The sequence below is a fragment of the Aedes albopictus genome, chromosome 2 (genome assembly GCF_035046485.1).
Source record: "Aedes albopictus strain Foshan chromosome 2, AalbF5, whole genome shotgun sequence".
Lineage (NCBI taxonomy): Eukaryota > Metazoa > Arthropoda > Insecta > Diptera > Culicidae > Aedes > Aedes albopictus.
In genome coordinates this window covers 235,151,494-235,174,096 of record NC_085137.1, presented here as the reverse complement: position 1 = coordinate 235,174,096, position 22,603 = coordinate 235,151,494, and the positions used below count along the sequence as shown (strand labels likewise).

The 22,603-nt window shown below is 41.8% G+C and overlaps 1 protein-coding gene across 1 annotated transcript in view; it reads left to right on the top strand.

Moving 5' to 3' along the window:
* LOC115257630 (rho GTPase-activating protein conundrum) overlaps positions 1 to 22,255 on the top strand; it is a gene marked incomplete in the record, with an annotated part of 391,231 nt that extends 368,976 nt beyond the window's left edge. Inside the window, 7 exon segments of the mRNA XM_062851367.1 lie at positions 6,116 to 6,587; positions 15,892 to 15,979; positions 16,041 to 16,617; positions 16,711 to 16,888; positions 16,955 to 17,138; positions 21,024 to 21,183; positions 21,255 to 22,255. Coding sequence (XP_062707351.1) covers positions 6,116 to 6,587; positions 15,892 to 15,979; positions 16,041 to 16,617; positions 16,711 to 16,888; positions 16,955 to 17,138; positions 21,024 to 21,183; positions 21,255 to 21,350 — 1,755 coding nt within the window.
* Positions 22,256 to 22,603: the final 348 nt, after the last annotated feature.

The following is a 22,603-nucleotide window of genomic DNA, read 5'->3' as shown; positions in this document are numbered from 1 at the left end:
TTTTGATAATCGGCATCTTTTTTTTTCCTAAACATTCCCAGGCTCAAAATCAGTTTATGGTCAAGCTTTAGGTCTACTCTAATGATTTTTTATGCGAAATGCTGCGGTAAATTGCGGTCTTGGGAGATTCAGCGTTTTTCACGCACGAGACCGCCTCGGCGCACCCCTTCAGATTAAACGACGATTCTCAAACATTCTAAGCAAATTCCCTTGGAATTCATTTTTGAAAGTAACTATACAATAGTGTTGATCATTCTAAGCACAAAAAAAAAACTAAAAAAAAAGCAAATTCAAACTTTTTTTATATTATCAGTTATTTGACCATATTGAAAATACACCCTTTTCAAAACTTGGTTGTGATGTTTAAAAATGTTCATAAACAATATATTTTAGTCGAACCAACTACAGAATACTAATAAATCCTCGAAAATATTTTTGTCCGCCTGCTTGTATGGGAATCCCCCATAGTGCGATGGTTGGTTCTCTCAGTAGTTGATGCAGCACGTGGTTTATTCGCCTTTTCCAAGTTCCGTCTTCCATCTACACTCCGCCGTAGATGGTACGCAACACCTTTCGTTCGAAAACTCCAAGGGCGCGTTGATCCTCTACACGTAGGGTCCATGTTTCGTGCCCATAGACGACGACCGGTCTAATCAGCGTTTTGTAGATAGTTAACTTCGTGTTACGGCGAATTTTGTTCAATCGTAGAGTTCTGCGGAGTCCAAAGTAAGCACGATTTCCTGCCGCAATGCGCCTCTGAATTTCTCTACTGGTGTCGTTGTCGGCGGTCACCAGTGAGCCCAAGTACACGAATTCTTCAACCACCTCGATTTCATCACCGTCGATATAAATTCGGGGTGGCGGGCGCGGTGACTCCTCCCTGGAGTCCTTTGCCATCATGTACTTTGTTTTCGACACATTAATGACTAATCCGATTCACCTGGCTTCACTCTTTAGTCGGATGTACATTTCCACCATCGTCTCAAATTTACGAGAAATAATATCAATATCATCAGCGAAATCAAGCAGTTGAACGGACTTCGTGAAAATCGTTCCACTCGTGTTTATCCCCGCTCTCCTAATTACACCCTCTAAAGCAATGTTGAACAGCAAGCACGAAAGACCATTACCTTGCCGTATCCCTCTGCGAGATTCGAAGCGACTCGAGAGTGTCTCTGATACTCGAACTACGCGATCCATCGTCGCGTCGCCTTGATCAATCGTATCAGTTTATCCGGGAATCCGTATTCGTGCATAATCTGCCATAGCAGTTCTCGATCGATTGTATATACACCGCTTGGAAATCGATGAACAAGTGATGTGTGGGCCCGTTGTATTCGCGGCATTTCTGCAACACCTGGCGGATGGCAAACATCTGGTCCGTTGTAGCGCGTTCACCCATGAATCCAGCCTGATATTGCCCTACGAACTCTCTTACAATTGGTGATAGACGGCGGCATAAAATTTGAGAGAATTCCTTGTAGACAGCTTCAGTAGTGTGATCGCGTGATAGTTCCAGCAACCCAACTTGTTGCCCTTTTTGTAGATGGGACACACGATACCTTCCATGCACTTAGTGTGCTCACCAGTGCTTCTCCACCGCATTTTAGAAGCTCGCTTGGCAGTTGATCTGTTCCAGCGGCTTTGTTGTTTTTCAACCGGCCAACCTCCTCCTCAATCTATAGGCCGGAAGTATTTCGTCTGCGCACGTACTCCTAGATCTGTTGCCACGCCACCTTCGATGCTTGCAACGTCGCCCATCGTAATGCTGCCGCCTCCTCTCAACCACCTCAAGCTCGCTCGTGAGAAGATTCCCGTGATTGTCTCGGCACATGTCGGCTTGTGGCACAAAGCTTCTGCGCGAGCGGTTCAGCTTGTCGTAGCCCAGTCGAGTGATCTCCAGGTGGCTTTGTGGATATCTTTGCGGAGGAAGAAGGTGCTTCGGACTACCATACCACGGGAGGCTGCAAAGTTTACGCATCGCTGGCCGTTATCATTCGACACGGCGTGCAGGCTGTTTCGCCCGATAACCGCCCAAGTAACACACATGTTATATAAAAGTTACGACAGCGCAAGTTTTGGTTGTATAGAAGTTTATTTTACGTTATTTCAACACAATGTTAGAATTACGTAAAATAAACTTCTATACAACCAAAACTTGCGCTGTCGTAACTTTATTATAACATGTGTGTTGCTTGGGCGGTCTGTACATATCCTCCCTTCCTACCTGCACGTTCATGTCGACGACAACGATTTTCGCGTCACGCGGCGAGCAATCTGCGCGGCGCGTAGAACGCTTCTTTCTCGTCATCAGGTCTCCCATCGTGTGGGCAGTGGACGTTGATGATGCTGTAGTTGAAGAAACGGCCCTTAACTCTCAACATGCACATCCTTGCGTTGATCGGCTGCCACCCGATCACACGTTGTCGCATCTTGCCCAACACTATAAATCCTGTTCCCAGTTCATTGGTGGTGCCACAGCTTTGGTAGAAGGTAGCCGCTCGATGCCCGCTTTTCCACACTTTCTGTCCAGTCCAACAAAGTTCCTGCAACGCCACGATGTCGAAGTTGCGGGGATGTAGTTCGTCGTAGATTATCCTGTCACATCCTGCGAAACCTAGTGACTTGCAATTCCATGTTCCAAGTTTCCAATCGTAGTCCTTATTTCGTCGCGTGGGTCTTTGCCGATTGTATCGAGTCGTATTTTCTCCTATGTTATTCGCAATGGGGATTTTTACGGGTGGCTTATTGGGCCTACGCCAACGCTCCTGTCTCGCCGGAGGGCCATCGTGCCAGTTCTGTTTAACGTCCCAACTAACACTGGGACGACCACGCTGATGGGGCAACCACCTTGGGTCTAGCTGGGGGTGGTGCAGCGTTTCTTATTCAGCTGCTGGATGCCAGAACAGACGCTGATTGAGCCGCACCTCCTTGGTGAACAGACACTCGGATCGTACCTCCTCAATCTAGCTGAAGTCAGAAGGACAACAGTGACCAGGCTGCACTACCAGCTAAGCACACAACTCTTAGCTCGCGGTCTTTGTCATCGCTTGACCCGTGGAAGCATGATGTAGGTACTTGTGAGGACCAGAGCTATGTTGGACGCTCTCCTTATCGACTCACCGTTTTTCAGCAGGAAAGCAACCAAATGACCGGCATTAAATTGGAAAAGTAATGGGATGCATATGAAAAACAAATAAATTTACTAAAATACATAGAATAAATGAAATCGCTGTAACTTTTTTTTATTAATAATTTCAAATTGAGTCAAATGTTTTTTAAAGTTCATTGTGTCATGAATGATCAAAATTTCATTGCATTCGGTTCATTGAATCCGGAGATATAAAAGCTCAAAGTTGGCTATCGAATAATTATACCCTTTTGTAGAATCTTTCTAACTTCGTGTAGAACAGCCCGATCTTTTCCAAAATTGAACAACTGTTACACAACTAGTTGATGAACTTACAGAATATTTGATGCCCTTTCCGAAAAGTTACAGCTAGTTGAACATTTTTTAAAAAGTGAAAATTTTACCTGTCTAAGTTATTTTGAGCGTAGGTCGAGGTAGAATTTTTAGAATGATTTTTTTTTCTTTTTGAGGAAACACAAATCTTCACTATTTTTCGAAAATTTCGCTAAAATGTAAAGAGATTGTCGCATATAGGGGAGACTGGGGAGACTTCCCAAGAAACAGAACTAGTCGAACAACAGTTTCTTAAGCTAAAGTTTGCTTAAGAGTGGTTTATTCCACTCTTGTACAACAAAAATGTTTGTTGGGTTGATCCCTTTTTCTTAATTTACCTGAAACTTTAAGTAAAAACACAAAACTAGATCCGATTTCCGTACAAAATGGCAGGTAAACATCTATTGCAATTAAATACACAACAAGAGGCCTTTAAATTATTGTTAAAGTTTTCAAAACTGTGTTTTTATGGAGGCATGTCTTACGATGTGTTTTTGGGGTAAATGGGTGACACTTGATTCCCCTTTGAGCACATGGTTTATTTAAAGGAAAAATAATTCCAGAGTCTTCCTATTCATTATCTTTTAGAGTTTTCTTGTATTTTCGATGAATATGAAGTGTTTGAAATTGTAAGATTTCCTTAAATTTTTAAGGATATACCGTATTTTCGAAATGGGGAGACTTAATCCCCCTTTTCTTGGTTTGTACTAAAGTTATAATTATCTGACACATTTTATCGTTGAAAAGACTAGAATTCCAAGTAAATGGAGGCTTCCGAATAGAATTTTATTTTACACATGTATAATGCGTGTGTAATATTCGAGGGATCAAGTCTCCCCATGTCACTGTTGTGTATACTAAGCTGAATTAATTGAAATATGTGAACAACGGCCTTATTTTCATAAATAAGTTTGAAAGTATTTTATTTAAACTATGTGCTGTGAAATTTTGACATGATTTGGTTCAATTTTCACAAAGTTATTGAGATTTTTCGGAATCGTCTAAAAGATTTCTGAAGGACTGAAAACAAACCATCAGCCGTTAAAAAATAATACAATGTACAATCGAAATCACTTGTAGCCAAAACATAGTCGATTATCCAGGAGTAGTTTTATAAAAATTATGCTAGAAGAAAAATGTTTTTGATTCCGAGCAAATATGGGGGGAACAAGTCTCCCCAGGGATCAAGTCTCCTCAGCCTCCCCTACATATTCACCAATATCTCGACTTCCATCCAGCTGATGCTAAAATTGTGTGCAGATGATCAAAACATGTTTCATTCGGCTCTCTATTCATGCAAAAAGATTGAAAATTGGAAAGGATGATTCCACTATATGCTTCTGAAAAATCGACTAGGCTTGAGCCTATGCCAATGCACAGTGAATATACGTACCCAAAATCCTGGGTCAATCTTTTGAATAAAAAAATCAGCTAAACAGTGGCGTGTCGTTTTACTTTAGCTCAGAATTCTGATGTACTGGAATGGAATAAAAGTTATTGGAATTTTCATACAGCTCGACACAGATAATGATGTCATTTTCCCGTCCCCTACTATCTCGTATTCATCTTCCTGCTTTAACCCAATTAGACATTGTTTTACGACCCAGTCATAGCCCATTAACCCTTTATAAGGCAGTGGCAACTATATTGCCACCTACTGTTTGTATTTTTTTCTGTTTTACAACAATTTATTTCGAACTTTTTTTTTGGTTAACGCAAAATTGGGACTACTAACAACGCCTGGTATTTTTTTGGTACTAAACAAAGCTTTAACAACAATTTAGGAGCCATTTGTAGTCTCAAAAATGGCTAATTTTGACTGCGTGAAGAAAATTAGCTCAAACTTATTGTAAAATTATAGATTTGGTAAATATTTTAAGATATAATCAAATTCTGGGTTGACATGAGCTGAACTACACAGTTTATATTATGGGTTAAGCCCCAATCCACTCTAAAATCTCTTTTCCGGCTTTTTGTCGAAGTCAAAAGAAGAAAAGTACCCTTAACGGGCAGTGGCAAGAATATTGCCACCAGCGCTGGTGGCCTAAACGGGCAGTGGCAACTATATTGCCACCTCAAAAGCTCGTTTTTGGGGTTAACGGGCAGTGGCAACTATATTGCCACCAGCGTTTTTGGCCTAAACGGGCAGTGGCAACTATATTGCCACCTAGATTTTTGAGAGTTTCTTTTAAACAAAAATTGATTTGTACATGTAATCATGTATATAATCATTTGCATAATAGTATGCGATGACAACTCTTCTAGTTTTCTCGGCCTTATAAAGGGTTAACATGAACTTGACTTTCCATAACCGCAACAAACAACAGTCTTCCCATCCATCCATAATCCCCTACACAGCTGTGCACAGGTGTCATGGTGGTTCGTACGTCGCTCGGTTTCTCCGCAAATGCTTTCGATGAATAGGATCCAGTTCGTGAGGTGCAAAAAAAATATCGTTTTGATGCGGTCGGTTTGATCGCACGCTCGTTGGCCATGATCTTGAACCGTACCGAACCTTGTGTGTCTTCACCTCGACAGCCACTCAATATATCGTTGTTTGCCACTATTTCAGCGTTATTCAGAAGCCATCATTTACTCCACCCACTCATTGCAATCTATAGTGAAACGATTTTTTGTTTCTCTCTTTTACAGGGTCGTGAGCTTTCCACTTCTGAACTTGTCCCAGTCATTGCGGGTCTTTCTACGGCCCACGCAGAAGCCGTCAAACATCGAGTGAAAGCTCTCAATCGAACCGTCCGCGGAAGGACGCGCAATCGGGGCAGCAAAAAGCCGGACATCCGCGATGTCTTCCGTGACGTAGATTCGTCCAGTACGGGGACCCGATCCCGGAGCGCAACGCCGGATTCGCTGGATTCCCTTCCGGGCGACGACGGTTGGAACAATGGTATCACTAATAATAATCACCATCACCATCACCATCACCACCACCATCCGCACATCCCGAGCTTTGTGTCCGTTTTTGACGGGGGCAATGGACCGGTGGTGCGGCCAACGCCGATTCGCAGCAAGCAGCACCTGCGACGAACGCCCAGCGCACCGCTACGGGGTTCGGCCGAACTGTTTCGCGGGTCACATGTCCGCTGTGATATTCCCTTTCATAACGGTGAGTATGGGTGCCTGTTCTATTGAATCACTATGACCTTGACTATGACTAGAACTTATGTTAGCTTGGAAGAAAATAAGGCATTGACTCTAATACCTTTTTTTATTTTGATGAAAATATTGTTTTTTGTCATCTAAAATCGATTTCAACATGTTTAAACAAGAATCACCTTCTAATTATTTTTAATTCGCAATTTTGTGAATTTTGGTTTTTGATTTTTCTAATTTTTATTTTTGAACATCTCTACACTTTTATATTTTTCCTGGAAGCCTTTTTGGGATACCGATTTTAAAGACGAAATATTTTGAGATTTTATGATTAGTGCCAATTATGACACTGCCTAAGGAAAACTATTTGTACAAAAATAACGAGAAGACCAACGAATGTCATCAATATGTTAAAAGATAGCATAGTTTCCATACTTTACAGAAAAAATATAGAAACGGAGCCAAAACTAATTTTAGTATTTATTACAACGTGTGCCAATGATAGGAACCCTGTAACAGTTATGGATACATTTTATAACTTCGGTTCGGTGCAAACTATTCGCAAGCATTCCTTACGAGATTAGCCATAAGTGGTACACTATGGCGAAAATGGGTGCAAGGAAGCCGAAATTTTAAGGGAAATTCTAGACCGCCCGATAGGTAGGAGATTGTCCGCATTACAACGGTTGAAAACCGAACGGACTCAATCTAAACCAAAACCAAGCAAAGCCATCTTGACTAGGAAACCTTGACCGATTGAACCCTTGAAAAGGGTCCCATACGGACCGAAACGTCGGGAAAAATCATAAGCTAGTGTTTTCGATTCCCCCAAAAGACTGCAAAGCCAACATTCCGAAGCAAAATCATCCCAGTCGCATCCCAACCAAGTAAGGAAAATGATTTATTTCTATCATAATTTGAGCAAAATGTGGAGTTTAAATACGTGTTACCATCTTGTCTGAACGTGATCTGTTGTTTACAGTTTTTTTTCTGGTTGATTAACGATGTAAAACGGGTGAAAATCAACTATGGCGAATAATTGGTACTATAGCCATAAATGGTACACTTACCCTAATGTTAAAATATTTTGATTTTAATTTTTTTCAAGGAAAATTTTGTTTTCAGTGTAACTTCAAGGAGAATAGTTGCAAAATGTATACAACGCCCCTAAACTCTTTTACGGTAATAGAATGATTACCGAAAAATTAAAAATAAATATGTTAGTTGATCAGAAAGCTAAGAACTATCTGATTATTGGATCTTTAGTTCGTGATTCATACGCCAAGTTGAAACCTATTGTCAAAAAAGTTCTCGAAACTCTAATGAGTTAGAAGTAGGGTCTGGGAACCATTTGAGCAGAGGGACCTATTTTGAGCACTTACTGCTATAACTCAGTCAATTTTGAACCATTTGACTCGATTTTTTGAATCATGGTGATTTTTTTTATTCTTAACCACTTAACCTATTTTGTAGCCCTTTTGACCACTAGGGCACTACGTTAGCGATTCCAATTGGCAGCTGCACTTACACTTTGTACAGCGCCTAAATGTATTCTATTATATTCTTATTCTACTATATCGAACTGGTTTACCTTTGTTCTGTTTTCACTTTTCTACCCTGTCCTTGGTAGACTGATGAGCACGATGATGAAATGATGTGTAGCTGTTGTTCCTTTTCCAGTCCGATTGGGGGTCGTCCATTATGGGTAGCCGTTCGCCGATATCCAATTTCCGAGTCCGTTTGAGCTATGAGAGCTCAGAAGAGGGTCAAGTGCCAGCCGCTCTCGGGGGGAAGAGCAACTGACGAAGTGCCGGGGCTGAAATCGAACCCATGACCATCCGCTTATGAAGCTAACGTGTAGCCACTGCGCCACGGGCCCCGGCAAAAACATGGTGATATGCGTACAGTATCTAGCCATGTACAAAAATTCAAGCCAATTGGTGTGAAATTGGCTGAGTTATAGAGGAAAGTGCCCAAAATATATCCCCCTGCACAAATGGTCCAAGACTCTATGCCGTTTTGCAAAGTTGTTGAGGGTCCTATAACACTTCCCCGAATTCCATTACCCCGAAAACCATCTCCCCGAAAACCAATACCCCAAATGGTCCAGTACCCCGAATCCCAATACCCCGAATGACACTACCCCGAATAGCCCATTTCCCCGAAAAGATTATTGCCCCGAAAAATATTTTCCATTAGTTATTGTCAAAGAAAACTTATGCCTGTGGAAAAATGGTTTGAATTTTCAATAGAGATTTTGCCTTATTTTGTGCATAGGCTATTCTTTCTAGTTTTGAGCGTCTGTAATAAGATTAAGATGTGGAGTAAATACATGTAATAAATTACTCCTTCTTTTATTATAGGTTGTTCTTTCGTCTTATACCGTTATAGTGACTCGAATACTTGGCGAGTTTTACGCAGTCCCTGGAACAAAGTCGAATGCCTTGTCACAAAGAACAGTTTGAGTTAACCAAAGCAACAGCATTATATGAAATTGTCACCTACTTATTACACAGTACCGCTTACTCTATTTATTCAAAATGAACTATTGCTTAATACCCTCAGTATTCTAAGGCTCGAAAGAATAGCACTTGAACAAAAGAAGGAAAAATATCTGATATCAGGTTCCATGCTATTTGCATTCAATGTCAGTGTAGTATCAGTTACAAATATTTGGTGTAAACTATTTCTGCGCATCTGAAATTCTCTGGGAGAAGTGTTAGTATCGGAAGACATTGCTTTGTAGGGCAATGGCATTCGGGGAAACGGTTTTCGGGTAATGTGTCATTCGGGGAAACGATCTATTCGGGGTAATGGCTTTCGGGGTATTGGGCTTCGGGGAAGTGGTATTCGGGGTAATGGTATTCGGGGAACTGTTATAGGATCGTTGTTGAGCAGGTAAATAACTATCTGGCAACGGTGACTTTGGTTCGAGATTCGTCCGCTAGGCGGCGTCGATGTCAAGAAGGCAGAATGATACCAAAATTTTCGCCAAAACTTTTCAGCAATTATCTAAGGCCTGAAGTACACAGAGTGAAATATTTGACAAGGAAAGAATTCGAGAAACAACATCAGCTTGAGACTAATGAAAATTCGATCGAGTCAAACAAGATGTTTGAGCATTGCACAGTGGTCCAAGACCCAGATTTACGAGGAAAGACACATTCAGCGCCTTCAAATGATTTTTTAAACAAATATGGTCTTCTACAAAGTTATTCCTAATAATAAGGCTTTCTTTCCAATGTACATGTAAATTAGGGTGGTCCATATTTTCGAAGACATTGAAAACCAAACTTTTTCATTTGCTAGAATATCTATGTACATTCATTCTTCGGCAAAGTTGTAGATCTATCAATTTATAGCAAGTTTGCTGAAGACAGTTTTTAAGTATCTTTGATATTGAACGATCTAGAGATATTTTTCTGAATAAGCTTAGGGTGGTTCAAGAAAAAACGGTTTTTTGATTATATTTTTTTTCAGAATCACTTATAGAGTACTTGAAAACGCGTCAGGAGGTGGCCAAAATGTTTGGGATAGGCAACTTTTTTTCTCCCCCAAAAAAATATCAACGTGCTGTAACTTTTCATAGGGTGCATCAAAAAATCTCAAATTTTGACTGTTTATCAACCTGTTATGTGTGTATCATTGGTACAAGTTTAGGCTCGATTGAATAATTTTTCGCGAAGTTAGAACCGTTCGGGTAAAACACTATTTTTTAGACAACTCATTTTTGAGCTGTCATATCTCGGAAACCAGTGAACCGAATTGAATGAATTTTTTAACGTTTATCAACAATATATTGATACTTAATACAACGTTATAAAATGCAATATTTTCTCACGGCGAATTAAGTTATACCGGGTTGAAATTTTTACCCATATAGAGGAAAATAAATCAGATTTACAAGACCACACAAAAATTACTAAATGTGTTCTTCCTTTAATCTTAATAGACTCCAATATATCTGATTAAAGTTAACTTGAGAACAGCAGTGAAAAATCTTTGGACATCAACACTAAAATTTATTGACATTGACATAAAAAAATTACATTTTTTCGAGAAAAATCCAAAAAGTGTCAATCCATGATAACTTTTTTCAAAGTTTAAAAAGCTATGTTTTAATAGTTTGTGAAGCATTTGTATATTGTTAGTGTACGTTCAAAATTTCATTCAATTCGGTTCACTGGTTTCCGAGATATGGAAGCTCAAAAATGAGTTGTCTACAAAATAGTGTTTTACCCGAACGGTTCTAACTTTACGAAAGATTAATCAATCGAGCCCAAATTTGTACCAATGATGCACATATAATAGGTTGATAAACAATTAAAAATTTGAGATTTTTTGATGCACTCTATGAAAAGTTATAGCATGCTGAACTTTTTTGTGAGAGAAAAAAAGTTGCCTATTCCAAACATTTTGGCCATCCCCTGTATAAGTGATTCTTGGGCGACTTTGATGAGAAACTGAAACTTCTTCAGCTGACTGAACTGAAGCTTATTCAGAAAAATATCTCTAGATCGATCAATTTCAAAGATACATATAAACTGTCTTCACGAAACTTGCTCAAAATCGATAGATCTACAACTTTGCCGAAGAATATTCCTGCAAATAAAAAGTTTGGTATGCGATTTCTTCGAAAATATTGACCACTCTGATTTTCATGTACAATGTACATTTGAATGCATCTTTCCTCGTAAATCTGGGTCCTGGCCCACTGTGCATTGGAGTTGTTCAACAGGTTAACCACAAACGAAGATTAACCCTTAAACACCCGGGACTAGAAGTGTGCGCCGCCGCGCCACGCCGGCGCCGCCGCCGATTATTTTTCGGCGCGCCGCCGACGACGCCGCCGAGCCCCTAATTTTCTACGCCGATCTAAAAAAACGCATTGATGAGTTTTATTATTTCTTGATTTATTTCATTACAATATTTCAAACAACTTATTGGAGTCATCTGTATACATAGCATTGTAGATCTTTTTAGCGGTGGTCCATTGTTTTAGTTCTAAAAATTTGCAACGCTAAAATAGATCAAATTACATTCAGTTCCTCCGGTAGTTGTTCTAAATTCTAAACTTCGTATGCCGCGTCAACGATGTTTTGAAAGTGAAAGAATTTGTCTCTTGAATTAAATCGAGTTCACAAAGATACCAGGGGTTCCTGAAGATAACTGGATTCTTCCAGGAATTCCTCCGGAAATTTCTCTACGAGTTCCTTTGGGGATTCCTTACCGATTTTTTTTTCGAGAATCACACTAAGAGTTTCATCGTGACTTTCTCTAAAGCTCTTCAGGGAATTCGTCTAGAAGTACCTCCGGGAATTCGAATATCTTCGGGAACACCTTTACGAGTTTCACTGGGAAGTAGTTGCTCTATAAGTTTTTTCTAGAAGTTGCACTCGGTATGACAAGAGTTTCCTTCGAAAATTCCTTCAAGAATTCCCCCGGAAGTTCCTCTAGAAGTTCTTCCGAAAATTCCTTTAGGATCCAGGAGTTTCCCAGAACGTTCTTCTAGGAGTTCTCCCAGGAATTTCTCTAGAAGTATCTGAGTTCATCCGGGCATTCCTCTACGAGTTCTCCCGGGAATTTCTTCACGAATTTTTTTGGGAATTCTTCTAGAAGTTCTATCGAGAATTTGTCTAGAACTTCTCTCAGAAATTTATGTGGCCAGCAATGTCTTTAGGAGTACCTTCGAGAATTCTTCTACGAGTTTCTCTATGAGTTTCTCAGGGAATTTCTTTACGCATTTCATCGGGAATCGCTCTAGAAATCCGGCTGAGAATTCCACAAGAAATTCTTCCGGAAAATCCTTTAAGAGTTTATCCGAAACTCATCTAGGAATATCTTTGGTAATTTCTCTACGAGTTCCTCCTTAAATTCCTTTCCGAAATTCTTCAGCAATTTCTCAAGGAGTTTCTCCAGTATTTCTTCCAAAGGTTTCCCGGCAATTACTTTACTAGTTGCTCTAAAAGTATTTCTGAGAGTTGCACAACGAATGCCTGGAATTTGCACCGAGAATTATTCTATGAGTTCCTCCGGTAATTCCCCTAAAAATTCCTTTGGAAATTGAGAGTTCGCCCGTGAATTCCACTGAGATTTCCTCCGGAAATTTCTCTAAGAGTTCTTCTAAGGTTTGTTTCCGGAATTCTTCCAGGAGTTTTCTAAACGTTCCTCTTAGAATTAATTAGGGAATTCTTTTAGATGTTCTTTTGATTCTTTTGGAAATTCGTTTAGGAGTTCATACGGGAATCCCTCTGGAGTACAGGAGTGCACCTCTACGAGTTCCTCAGGGAATTCCTTTAAGAGTTTATTTGGAAATTCCTCTAGAATTTCTTCCGGGAATTCCTATAGGAGGTCATTCTGGATAATTTTTTGGGCAGCTGATTGATGATTCGCCATAACAATTATTTCAATAAATTTTCAAAAAAACATATGAAATTAAAAAAAATAAAGAAACCCTTACTATAAACATGTCATAGCATCTTCAACATGATGAGTAACTAAAAAATAAAACACTGCTATTGATTAACGGAATTAACAAAAAATTAAAACTATGGTCACGCCGTTTCACGCCGCCGCCGCCGCCGCCGAAAATTCATTCGGCGTCACGCCGATCACGCCGCCGCCGCCGGCCAAAAAAGTGCAAAACGCCGCCGCCGGCAGATTTCAAATCGGCGCACACCTCTACCCGGGACAATTCTTTCTGACTTCAAATGGCTCGTTCTCCGAAACACCGGGCACCAAATTACATTCGGTTTATAGTATCACCAAAGGGAAGAGTGTATCTTAACGATGATTTTGCGGGGATCCCCCTATGACCCTCCCCCTTTCCTGCGGGGCGGATCTAAGTGTGACATGATCTATATATAATATTACCATATCATCATAATTTCGACTGGAAAACAGCATGTTTTCCGATCATCCGGTGGCCACGAAGCAGGTTCTGGGGACCTTGGAATATCCGGTAGAAATGGCCATTTTTCGATTCTAAATGAATCCCATCATGCGACACCTCAAATTTCGCAGAATGCCACACGTAATCCAGTAAAACAAAGAAAAATGATTTTGATCGATTCTGGTCACCCATTGACCTCGGAACAGGTTCTGATGGGTACCTTGGAATCTCCGGTAGAAATGGCCATTTTTCGATTCTAAAAAAACCATCATGCCACACCTCAAATTTCGCAGAATGCTGCGCGTAATCCAGTAAGACAAAGAAAAAAACATTTCATTGATTTTGGTCACCATTGATGATTCCGGTCTCCAGTTAGCCTAGTAGTTAATGCTATGGATCGCCAACCCGGATTCCGGATAGGGTGGGTTCGATTCTCGTTCCGTACGGGAAAATTTCCTCGCCGAGCATCTTCTCTCTCGATTGCGCTCTCGTATTGAACCAGGAAGAGAATGAATAACGCATTTCTGGAAGCGTTTCCGAGCACGATGTGTTATACTCGTCGAGTGTAACACAAGCTTAGTATAGACGTATAGACCACTCAGTGACTCGCGATGAAATTCCAAACTCTGCTCCAGAGGATACTTCCTAAATGTTTTGCAGCTTCACCGTTCGACAACTCAAAATTCATTATTTTTCATCCAGAAACCAATAGGCACTGTGTCGTTCACCAACAATGGAACCATAGGTACAATGAATCGGAACAAATACATACTGAAAATGTCCTCTTTGGGTCCCTACTGGAATTGGTCCCAGGGTATCCGAAAGTAGTCAAATCCATTGTTGGTCCTCGACACATTGCCCCAGCCAACACGAAGTCGTATATAATGTAGCATAGAATGCCAGAGTATTTAGAGGCCATATGTGCATTTCACCCCCACTGCAGCATCCTTTTTAACAGCATATGCGATATTGACTTTTAGATGATAAGTCATGCGTTTTGAGCTGTCGAACGATGGAGTTGCAGAAGTTCAGAAAGTGGCTTATTTAGGTTCCTGCTGGAACCAAATCCCCGAATTGATAGATCCCTAGAGGAACTTATGAAGGAATATCTGAAGGATTCTAGAATCTATGAAAGAATCATTAAAAAAAATCCTAGAAAAATCCCTAGAGGAACCCTTGGATAAATTCCTGGTGGAATTTCGTGAGAAATCTTTAGATATGTTTTTCTCAAAGAACTCTGTGAAATTCATAAAATAATTACTAGATAAATACCTAAGAAACATAGGAATTACCGAAGGGATCCCTAGAGAAATTCATGGAGAAATATTTTGAGGAAACCCTGGCGAAATCCTAGAGGAGCTCTTGGATAAAGCCATAGAAAAATTACTTGTGGAATTCTTAAATAAATGCATGGAGAAATCCTTATAAGAACCTGTCTATAAATCCCATGTAAAATTTATGGATAAATCTTTGGATAAATCTGGTGAAATGGTAGGATGAAAAAATCTTACTGACGTTCCAGGGTAATTTTTTTGAAGATATCTTTGGTAAAACTCTTGGAAGAATCCTTAGAAGAATTATCCGTACCATAATTTTTGAATAAATCTTTGTTGATGTGAGATTTGGGGTCTCCAGTTAGCCTAGTGGTTAAGGCTATGGATCGCCAATCCGGAGACGGCGAGTTCGATTCCCGTTCCGGTTGGGAAGATTTCCTCGACTCCCTGGGCATAGTGTATCCTTGTCCTTGCCTCACAATATACAAATACATGCAATAACAGGCAAAGAAAGCCCTTCAATTAATAACTGTTGTTGAATACTAAGTTGAAGCGAGGCATGCCAAGTCCCAGTGGGGACGTAGAGCCACAGAGAAGAAGAAGTGATGTGAGATTCCTAGAGGAACTCCTCGCTGAGCTTTTAGTGAAACCTCTCGAGGAGTCCTTACAGATATTCCTGAATAACGCACCTGCGGAATTTCTGAAGGAATCGCTGATGATCAATGGCTCGATAAGTTTTTGGATGAATCCCCGAATACATTCCTAAATGAACCTTCAAGCATATATCTGGAGGAATCACAGACGTACCAACTAAACCAAAGATCCAATGAGTATTGGGTTCTTTGCTTGCTGAAAAACGCCATCAATCTATCTTACCGTAATTTTAAGATAAAAGTGTTTCGATACTGGCGCAGTCTAGTGGATGAATCTCGAACCAATGTCGCTATTGCCAGATCGTTCTTAACTTGCTGAATAACTTTGATACGCATAGTTGTTCCAGGAAGACTAGGAAACTCCCGTTACAAAAAGAATCGAACCCGCAACCATCAGTATGATCTTGGGGAGCATCCATAAATGACGTAGCCTTATGTTAAGACCAGTTCTTTGACAAATCCTATAATCATGATAATCGTATATTCCATCATTTGCAGAGGGCATAGAGTTACTGAACTTCCAGAGACTAGGAACGATACACATACCAAGGATCCGATCAGGTTCAGATCCATCCTGTACCATTGGGTAAGTATAGTAGATGAGTATTTCTGTAAACAAGATCTGATTTCAACCCTTTTTCCCGTAGAACGCACGGCGGTCAGCACATCTCCGGAACGCGCAGCCATACGAACCTGTACAACGACAACCAGAGCAATGAGGATTCGGGTAACTCGTCGTCGGAGCAGAGTCCCCCGAACTCACCACCTCGCAGCAGTTTGCTTTGCTCCGTTGAGAACTCTCCCCTACGCTCGTCCTACGAACCCGTCAGTTTCGAGAGCATGATCAAACAGACGTCGTCGCCGCACGAGTCGTCGCAGAAGCTGTGGCAGCTACAGCAGGACCACCGCGAGTCCTGCTGCGACATAGACAAAGTGTCCGAAGGGGACTTCAAGCGACTGCAACCGCTACTGTGGCTGGAGCTGGCCTCCCTGTTCGACAAGAACCACGTCGCCCTGGACAAGCGGAAACCATTCAAACGAAAACGAAAGGAGGAAGGCAACGTCTTTGGAGTGTCACTCAATGCCCTGGTGAGACGCGACCAACAGATAACCGGAGAAGATACCACCCTAGTGCCTCTGATATTGCAAGCGATCTTATCCGAGCTAAGGTTACGCGGTGCTAAAGAGGAAGGCATCCTGCGAGTGCCAGGACATAAACAGAAGGTGGGTGTGGTTCGTGTTTGAAATCATCGTCGTCTAGCTTTAAACTTTCCCCGTTATCCTTTAAACAACACGAATAAACAATTTTATTTCCAGACCGAAACACTCTACAATGAAATCGAACACAACTTCTACTACAAACCGGAGAAAGTAGAACCCCTGATCAAGAAGGCCGGTGTGCACGATCTCAGCGCGCTTCTAAAGCGATGGCTGCGAGAACTACCTCAACCCCTGCTGGCCAACGATCTGGTGCATTTATTCTACCAAACGAACGGTAATAACTTTACTTTTGATCGGATGAAGAAAAACTTCTCTAAATCGCCCTCAACTTATTTCACAGTTCTACCTCCACACGACCAGTACAAAGCATTGGCCGTACTCTGTCAGCTGTTGCCGCACGAGAACCGTAACACCCTGCGGGAGCTGTTGAACTTCTTCCGGCTGGTGGTGAACCTGCAGGATTCGAACAAGATGTCCCAGCAGAACGTGGCCACCATCATTGCACCGTCGCTGTTTCCCCCACGGTAGGTGTCGCTCAGAATACGATGAGCCATACATACATACATTACATTTTTTTGTTCAACATCACATTTAAAACAAGACATAATCATCAATAGTACGCCACAATACTCGGTTTGTGGCTGTCGCTCTCCATCCATGGTCGCGCCCAACGCTCGCGAGGTCACGCTCCACCTGGTCCGCCCATCGTGCTCTCTGCGCTCCACGCCATCTTGTGCCAACCGAATCAGCTGCAAACACCAGCTTTGCAGGGTTGTTGCCCGGCATTCTTGCAACGTGCCCTGCCCACCGTATCCTTCCGGCTTTGGCCACCTTCTGGATGCTGGGTTCGCCGTAAAATGCAGCGAGCTCGTGGTTCATCTTTCACCGCCACACTTCGTTCTCCTGCACACCACCGAAGATCGTCCTTAGCACGCGTCACTCGAAAACTCCGAGTTCTTACAGGTCCTCCTCGAGCATGGTCCATGTCTCGTGTCCGTACAGGATCACCGGTCTTATTGGCGTTTTGTACATGTTGCGACTTCCGCTGATGATGCGCCTCCGAATTTCACGGTTCACGTTGTTGTCAGCCGTCAGTAAGGATCCGAGGTAGATGAATTCCTCCACCACCTCGAAAGTATCCCCGTCTATCGTAACATTAAGGAGTGTATCGGAAATTAACTATAAACATTCAGGATGCTCTATCTCGAAGCATGTTTGGTCTTATCATTTCGGTTCTTCTATCAAATCTTCACAATACAGTCAAGTTTAGAACAGCCTGAAAAAAATTGAAAAATGTTTAGCATTATTGAAAATATTGTAGAATGAATACATCTCACAAATTAAAGTTTTGGACAAATTGTTGTTTTTTAAAGATTTTTCAGCGTTTCAATAACCTGTAGCGAATAAAACTTGTACGGCGAAAAATCCAAAATATATTAATTATTGTTAGCAGTTATGTACACATAACATATCACCGAACACCAACTTAAAAAAAATATTTATGATTGAAAAAACCTCAATTTTTAAAAAATGACCTATCCTAAAAAAACACTAATTTTTTGTCGAACTTTGACAGTCTGTTTTAAATATCTTCAAAGGTTATACAATTCCGTTCTCTACTAAAGCTACCTCGTCGTTAAGTTTAAAAACATTTCCAATTAAAAAAAAATTGAATCATCAATTTGATGTATTTTTTATTTGCGTAATCGTGCTTTGAATGAGCATCAAAAAATAGGGTCCCTGAAAAATGACCATTTTTCATTTTTAAGAATTGGAATCGAATTTTTTCTTGAAAAAAATTTTTTACCTATATTATGATCAATCTGGGAAAGAATATATTTGCGCTAATATATTTTAAAAAATCAAAAAAAAAACCATTTTTTCCGCAATTTCAAATTTTTAAGAGGTGTCCAAAATTTCAAGATCATGCGTTTAAGCTTTGAGATTGATGACCATGTAAAATAATTATTTTTACAAAAGCAAAAGTGCCATTCCTTTTTCTGAGGATTTATATAGTACCTCCAAAAATAAAATTATTAATAACTTGAATAAATTATTTTTTAGGATGTTTTGAACATATATAGTTAATTTTCGATACAGTCCTTACTACCCACACGGATCCGGTCGTGTTCGGTTTCACCTACCAGCATATACTTTGTTTTTGAGGCATTCACCAGTTCGACTTTTGCTGCTTCGCGTTTCAGGCGGGTGTACAGCTCTGCCACCGTTCCAAATGTTGTGGCGATAATGCCCATGTCGTCCGCAAAGCCCACCAATTGACCGGATTTTGTGAAAATCGTTCCCCGGCTGTTGAGCCCAGCTCATCGCATCACACCTTCCAGAGCGATGTTGAAGAGTAGGAATGAGAGTCCTTCACCTTGTCGTAGTCCCCGGCGAGATTCAAATGAACTGGATAGTTCACCCGAAACCCTTACGCAGTTTTGCACACCGTCCATCGTTGCTTTAATCAGTCTAGTCAGCTTCCCAGGAAAAGCCATTTTCGTCCATGATTCTTCAAAGATCTGCGCGGTCGATACTGTCGTATGCCGCCTTGAAGTCGATGAACAGGTGATGCGTTGAGACCTGGTATTTACGGTATTTTTGGAGGGTTTGCCGTACGGTGAAGATCTGGTATGTGGTCCGTTGTCGACCGGCTTGATAACTTCCCACGAACTCATTCGTTTTAGGTGACAGACGAAGGAAGATGATCTGGGATAGCACTAGGCAGCATTCAAAATAGTGATCGCCCTGAAGTTCTCACATTCCAAATGGTCGCCTTTCTTGTGAATGGGGTAGATACACCCTTCCTTCCACTCCTCCGGTAGCTGTTCGGTTTCCCAGATCCTGACTATCAGCCGATGCAGACAGGTGGCCAACTTTTCTAGGCCCATCTTGATGAGTTCAACTGCGATACCATCCTTACCAGCTGCTTTGTTGGTTTTGAGCTGATGAATGGTATCCTTAACTTCCCTCAGCATGGGAGTTGGTTCATTTCCGTCCTCCGCTGCTGCTGCACTGGCGTCATCGTTTCCGTCCGTCAAGAGGCCTCCGTCCTCATCCCTGCATATTTCGGCTCGCGGCACGAAGCCGTTGCGGGATGCGTTGAGCTTCTGATAGAACTTCCGTGTTTCGTGGGGACGGCACAGCAGTTCTATTTCTTCGCACTCCGCTTCTTCCATGCGGCGCTTTTTCTCCCGAAAGAGGCGGGTCTGCTGTTTCCGCTTCTGTTTGTAACGTTCTACGTTCTGTCGAGTCCCTTGTTGCAGCATTACCGCCCTCGCTGCGTTCTTCTCCTCCAAAACCGTTCTGCACTTTTCGTCGAACCATTCGTTCCGTCGATTCCGTTCCACGTACCCGATGGTGCTCTCGGCTGCGTCGTTGATGACTGCTTTCACTGTACTCCAGCAGTCCTCTAAAGGGGTCTCATCGAGCTCACCCTCGTCTGGCAACGCGACCTCGCCATATTTTTGGAGGCGGCGAAATCAATGAGTCGTAGACCGTTTTCGTTCGTCTGCTGGTGGGCGCTGAACTTATCAATCGTCGGTCTGAATTTCTCTTCTGGCCTACCTGAGCGTTTGGATCTCCTATGATGAGCTTGACGTCGTGGCTTGGGCAGCGACCGTACTCGCATTCGAGCTGCGCGTAAAATGCGTCCTTGTCATCATCAGTGCTTCCGGAGTGTGGGCTGTGCACGTTTATTATGCTGAAGTTGAAGAATCCGCCCTTGATCCTCAACCTGCACATTCTTTCGTCGATCGGCCACCAACCGATCACGCGCCTCTACATATGTTATGATTACCTCTAAACGTTCGCACAATGGATCCTGTCCAACACACCTCCTGCAGCGCTACGATGCAGAACCCGCAATCCTTCAGTAGATCGGCGAGTATGCGGGTGCTCCCAATGAAGTTGAGAGATCGGCAGTTCCACGTACCGAGTTTCCAATGCATCCCTGGCACTCGGACGTTGATCAGCCGCCCCTAACATGGGGATCAGGCGCTGTTGTTAGCCGCTCCTCCTGGAGAACAGACGCTTAGGTTTGTCGAAGCAAACCCCCGCCTTCCCTGTTAGCCTACGACCAAAGTTCCCACCGGGGTTAGTTACCCGATCTTCCCTAAGGTTGCTCATAGTTTCGTACCGGCCGAAACGAGGAGGTAGGGATATGAGTTGCTGGGCAGAGGCTAGTGGATCACAATAGGATCTGAATTGCGCAGCATACCCAGTCTTTACCGTGCCAATACCTTCAATACCTATTATATTTTCTAAATTCCATCCAAACTTCACGATCTTGAATCTAAGAAATAGGACAGTTTGAAAAGAGTCCTATTGTTTTCCTTGAATTTTAAAATTTTCAACCTACAAAATTTCGAAACATTCTAACAAATTTCGCTTACCAAACCCACCCACAGGTTCATCCATCCTCCCGACAAGAACAACATCGGAGCCCAGGTCCGCATGGCTGCGCAATGTTGCCATCTAACGAGCGTCCTCATCACGATTGCCGATGAACTCTGGCGAGTGCCAACCCGGCTCATTGACCAAAGCAAGATGATCAACAAAAATGGACAGGTAGTTTGAAATTCTTTGGGTTTTTTCATTACTAAGCTAAACTTATTCATGGTCTACACTTTCCCTTTCAGCCCAAACGACAACTGACCCGCAAAGCCAAAAATCCTCCTTCGAGCAATGGTGACTTCGTCATCGATACCAACCATATCCACAGACTGGTGATCTGAGCAAGGAAGAAGTACGCCTAGCGTTCTCGCCTACTTATCCATTTAGACTACTACCATGCGCAATCAGGATCTAAATTTAAACTGATGTGTATCCACAACGCTGCAACTGGGTTAAATACAATTAACTGCAGACAGTATCAGTTTACGACCATTCAATAGGTTAAGAAACCTATATAGTACTACTAGAACCATATCACGTACGCGTTGAGCTGCACTTTGTGGCCCGCTCAGTTAGCTGTCCATTCTCACTTGTTATAGATCGATCGTGTAGGTAGCTAGACACATGTAATTTACCGCTAATTGTTTAAACAATCGGATGGTTTATTTTTTTAACAAGTGTGAGAGTTTCTGGTGTGTCTTGTATATGTATTGCTCTTCGAGTGCTTACCGATTATTGCTTTAAAACGAGATAATTATTACCCAAACAGAAGAGGGAAGTGCGCGCGAGCGTGTGTTTTGACTATATAGATCTAAATATTTCCATTCGGTTCCGCCGATTGAAGTGGGAACAACAACTAAAAATAGAATTAATGGGATACCATCCGTGCTAAATTTAACCTCAACTGCATTAATACAATTAGTTTTGGGAAATTTTTCGGCAGCCATATAATCAGGAATTTATAGAGCTGTCTGCGTGGCACGCTGAAATATATATATATAAGGAGAGAAAACAGTCGTACGGTATTGCGTACTTACTCTAAAATTAACCTGGAGAAACTGGAGCATACGTAACTCACGTCAATGAATGATGATAGTCATTGTAATTTGTATTTATTACGGTGTTATAGTCAAAGATTGTATATATGCCGATGATGGCAGTCAAACTTATAATGTGTATATATATAGGAGTGAGCAAGAAACGATAGAATAAACGTGTACCATGATGTTCTTTGTAAAGTAACAAAGTCTTTTAATAGATATCACATCCAAATGTTTATGTGTGTTCATATTTTTTGTTTTATTGTTAATACTTACTTACCTTACCGGTAAAACTAGGGCCTGAGTGCCCTCTGCTGTACGTAGGCGTAGGAGTCGTCTCAATTCCACTCGGTCCATGACTGTATGTCTACAGTTCCGCACTCTGTGAAGGATCCGCAAATCGTCCTCCACTTGGTCGACCCATCTAGCTCGCTGCGCACCACGTCTTCTTGTACCGGTCGGATGACTCTCGAGAACCATTTTAGTCGGGTTCCTATTCGACATCCTAATGACGTGACCCGTAGCTTCCCGATATTCGCGGTGCAGACGATGGG